At 34.0% G+C, this 5,062-nt stretch overlaps 1 protein-coding gene across 1 annotated transcript; it reads right to left on the bottom strand.

Annotated features, from left to right (window-relative positions):
* Window positions 1–851: 851 nt before the first annotated feature.
* Window positions 852–2,859, bottom strand: LOC121415112 (vacuolar ATPase assembly integral membrane protein VMA21-like; the record flags this gene model as incomplete). The annotated part of the gene is given in 2 exon segments (XM_041608213.1): window positions 852–1,666; window positions 2,747–2,859. Coding segments are annotated over 2 exon segments (253 nt in total), but the record flags the coding sequence as incomplete, so codon positions are not given.
* Between the last annotated feature and the right edge of the window lie 2,203 nt (window positions 2,860–5,062).

The following is a 5,062-nucleotide window of genomic DNA, read 5'->3' as shown; positions in this document are numbered from 1 at the left end:
TTTCATGCCAGACTTTATGTCAGAGCAGACTTTATTTCCACCTGGAATATTTATTTTCTGTGGAATTATTTGCCGCCATGAATGAACTATTTGCCGTTACTTTGAGAGAGGAATTCTCAGTTCTCATCGAGATCATCAACCTGTTTTAATGAAAGATTTTCAACCCATGGATTGCTGAATTTGACTGTATATCATCATCAACATTGTCTTCACGGACATTTCAACTCGTTACAGTGACTCATGTTATTCATCGTGCTTCAACATCAGTTTCATCATTGCCATCATTGTGAACTTTAATTTAACCCTAAAAAGACTGGGGGGAGGGGCTGATTCAGCCCCCTTCGACATTTTTCGCGATAAATCCACCGCTTAAAATTTTTTGACCGCGTCGCTAGCCGACTTTTTACTTTCAAGTCTCGAGCAACTTTTGAGACCTAAATTGTGACCCCCGAGTATGAGGTTCCGAAATTACGCAACATTTCGTAAGTGCATGCAGACCCAAAATTACTAAAAAACGTGAATTTGTGTACAAATCCAATGCAAATAGTGTTTTTAGCCAAAATTCATAAATGTATCATTATTTTTCCTTTTCCTGCTTAAAATCCATTAATTTCAACTTTTTTTATGGTCAAAATAAAGTCCCCAACAATTTCCAGTGAAAAAACAATAAAAAACAAAAGTCGAAAAACAAAGAAATACATAAGAAATTTAGAAAACAATAGAATACACAAGAAAATAAATGTGATGTTGAAATCTTTTTAATATAAATTTGATCAGATGCCTATCTAGAGTATTTGAAACAAAAATTAGCATTTTAGGGATTTTATTAATTAGAGCAAATTTATGATTTTACGCATAATTAATGAGCAATGAGATTTTTCGCAGAATTTGATGTAATAATTTTGTAGATAATGCCATGGGTAACGCTTGTGCCAATTTTCTTCGCGATCGACGGCCAAGATCATGGGGGGGGGGCTGAATCAGCCCCCACCCCGTCTTCTTAGGTGTCGAAATAGCCCAGTCTATTTAGGGTTAAGGAATTTTCACCAGCCAACTTGGTTCTTATCTGGATTATATACTGGACTATCATAACTGTGAACTATAACCCTGGATTGTACATCGGACACTTCAAGAGATTGTTGTAAGATCATTGTTTGGTTATTTTGTTTAAGTACATGATTTATTTAATAAAAAAAATGAAAAATCAAATTTGAATTTAATTCTCTTTATTGTTATTTGTTGCAGTATCATAACACTAAACTCAGGGGTCGTAATTTTGGTCTCGAAAGTTGCATGAGACTTGAAAGTTGAAAAGTCAGAAAGCGATGCAGTAAGAAAAAAAGTTGCATTGCAGATTTATCACGAAAAATGTAAATTGTTAGGGTTTCTCCTCATAGAAGCTATCCTGATTATGCTTCCATCATACCAATAGATTCTTACTTGGATGTTCTGCAGGACAAGTCACAGAAACTCTTTATCAGTGACGAGTAAAAAAGTTCAACAATATATGGAAGAGGCTAAGAACCTCAATCAGTCTTCACAGGTTTTGGTTTTTCTTCTTCCTTGAATGCACTGTACACAAAGAGACCAAGAATCACATGGACAGCTACTATTGCTGCAAAGGCCGCATACAGGGTTGCACTGTGTTCGGCTACATGGAACATACCTGAAAATGAAACAAAGTGCTTAGATATAAAGTGGAAATATTGGGGGACAGATAATGCCCTCTATCAAAGATCTCTGCAATGGATTGCATGATTTTTAACAGAAATTGGTTGGCATGCACGTCGCTCATGACATAATCAACAAAATATTTAATGGTCATTTATTTTTAAATAATTTGCCCATTCCCAAAGCAACAGTAGTTCCACATCAGTATGATTATTACTATGATTGTGATAATGCGACTGCTGCATCAGATGCAGTATATGGGTCTTAATGATGTCCTTGTTTAAAAAGTGCATTTCAAAGGTCTTTCAATGCTTTATTTTCATTTTCAATGAAGATTACACATCATAATTCGCCATGCGTTTTGAACGCGCGTATTTCCATGTACATCACCTGAATGTAACTATACTGCACCAACATGTAGTGATATAGAAATGGTCATGACGTAAAAGTGTTTACTCTATCTAAACTGGGTTCCAAAAGAAACTAATCAAATTTTACAAGGGCACTGCACAAGTTCCACTTAGTCAGAATGAACAATAATTTCACACATGCTAGCTTTAATGAACTTTTCTAAGCAAATGTCAATAATTAAGAGATTGGTTCAATCACAGAGAGGTTATAGCCCCTCACATCAATTAGTTTCAGAATTATTCTTTTTTGCCTTACATATGCTATATCCATAAGTATCAGTTCGATGCGATTCCATCTGGGCTAAAAGTTTTGAGCGGCACAAAACTTATAGAACGGAGTAACTTTTCCTTTTATATTTAATCAAGTAGTTTTTTAAATATTTTTTCCTCCCCAAGAGTTAAGCATAACAAGAAAACAATGCACTACATGTAAGAACACCTCTTATTAAGCATCTACTGTATTATCATCATTAGTAGTAGTAGTAGTAATAGTAGAAGTAGCAGTTTTTGTGTAGGTCATTACTTATTAAATTTGAGAAGTTTTATATGTTCAAGCTCGAGAAATAACTCAACATCATTTTAAGCAACTTATCAGTTTTGGGTGGCAGGTCGCTTATTTTTTGTCATCATAATAATCTGTAACTTGCATGGGATCCGTTTCTCACCTTCAAGTACTGTGTGTTTGATGGAGAAGTAGAGAAAGATGGGTATCGTGAAGAGGAGAAAGGAATATAACAGGAGCTTCCTCAGAGTGGCAGAGTAGGCAGAGCTGTTTTGACTGCAGACAGAATGAGAAAGAGATAATAAACAATGATACTAGGGTTTACTGACGCTTGATCTAATGTGTGTGTTGATACTTTGTGTACCTCAGAACACTATCTTTTTGCGCGAAAAAGAAAATTTCTTTCTTTGTTATGACTTAAAACCGTCTTTAAGAAAGCATGTACACTGTGCCGGAAAGACATTTCATCGGCATAAAATGTGGATTTTTCTGATATTTGGCAGATGTGCTTTATTTACCTTTTTTAAATCATATTTTACCCTGTTTCTAAATCATTGCACGTTTCTTATAGACTGTTGGAGTTTTGTTTAATCTTGAATTTTACTTTAATGAGTGCAAGGTATTTTGTAATAACATTGTTTCATTTTGATCTTAAGGACGTTCCACGGTTAAAATGAAGTCCATGTCATGTTCACCAAAGTTTGCATAGAGTTACTTTGGTATCTATGCATTATGAAAATGCCAAAAATAATATAGGTTCATGTGCTTATTTTTTTGTACGCCATATTTGAATATGAAATGTTGCGCAACCATGAGATTATGCCTCTCTTAGACCACATGAATTCACCAAATGAGTTTAAATCATCTTTACTCTCTTGATATTGCATCAAACTTTATCAAACTTTCATAAAGTGTAACTTAGTAGATACGAGAGTAGTAGAAAGTCTTTTAATTGGTAAAACTATATCTATTTGGAGACAGCAGCACCCTCATTTTGCAAAAATGGTGCAAAAACTCATAAAACAAATCTCCAAAGACGTGAATCTACTCAAAAATTAAAAAAATATAGTTTAAGCTGCACTTTATTCAAAATCCATGTCATTTTCATCATATTCGGCAAAACTGTAGAGAAATGTATACATGGAAGATGTAGGGAATACATGGAAAATATAGGGTCCATGTGCTCGTTTTTTAAACTATCAGTGTCCGAATTGTTGCGAGTTGGCTTGAAAATATTGAAATCTACCTAAAGTGCGCAGAAAACGTGAAAATGTCTAATAATACTGTCTAAAATACGAATTATTCCGTAGTTTTGTTCCCAAACATTCAAATCCATGTCATTTTCATCACACTCTCCATATTTGTAGATGAATATATTCTAAAAGCATTAAAATATCAAAAATATAAGGTCCTTGTGCTCGATTTAAAACTATCAGTGTCTAAAGTGTTGCGAGTTGGCTTGAAACAATCCAAAATGCACCGAAAACAAGCAAAAGTCTGATAATACAGTGACTGTCTAATATACAAATGGTTCCATAGTTCTGCTCCCAAGCATTCAAGACTCCATGTCATTTTCCTAATACTCTCTAGATTTGTAGAGGAATATATTCTGAAGAAGTAAGGGGTCAATGTGCTCGTTTTCTAATTATTTGTGTCCAAGGTATTGCGAGTTGGCTTGAAACAGACCAAAATGCACCAAAAGAAAAAAAAGAAAAAAAGTCTGTTAATTTCGTGTAAAATGTGAATGGTTCCGTAGTCTTGTTCCCAAACATTGAAAATCCATGTCATTTTCATCATACTTTGCACATAGATACTTTAGAACCTGAATATTCCAAATATGCACAAATTAACATAAGTCCACGAGCTTGATTTTTTGCTAGAGCTTCAAAGTAAATCCAAAAAGAAGTTCTTAAGAATTGCACATTCAAAGAATTTGGCATTTTAAGACCTCACGAGATCACAGCAATGAGTTTAAAGCTCTATTACTCAGTCAAAATCCATGAAAACTTCATCAAATTTTGCAATATGATTAATAATTGTATCCTGAAAATGGATAATTTATTCATATTGCTTTCAAATGTTTGCTAATTTAAGTCTAACAGCACTCTCAGTTTTTAGAAATTGCCGGAAAGATAACAAATACTCAACCTCAAAAATTTCAATGACAAACTTGAGAAGTAAAAGAAATGCTGCACTTTATTCAAAACCCATGTCATTTTCACCAAAGTTGTGGAGGAAGGTATAAAGAGGTGTAGACATTAAAAAAATATGGGTTCATATGTGCTTGTTTTCAAACCATCAGTGCTCTTATTAGAGCAAATGTGCTTCTTAAAACACCCCAAAACACGCCAAAAAACATTTGTATCTATGTGAGGAAAAATTCCGAACCCCTCTACCATTTATTTTATTCAAACTCGGGATCATATTCATCATACTTTGCAGCACTACAGAGAAAAGTATTTTGAAAATGTAGAGGAAT

The sequence above is a fragment of the Lytechinus variegatus genome, chromosome 1 (assembly GCF_018143015.1).
Source record: "Lytechinus variegatus isolate NC3 chromosome 1, Lvar_3.0, whole genome shotgun sequence".
Taxonomy (NCBI): domain Eukaryota; kingdom Metazoa; phylum Echinodermata; class Echinoidea; order Temnopleuroida; family Toxopneustidae; genus Lytechinus; species Lytechinus variegatus.
This window is presented reverse-complemented; position numbering and strand designations above follow the sequence as displayed.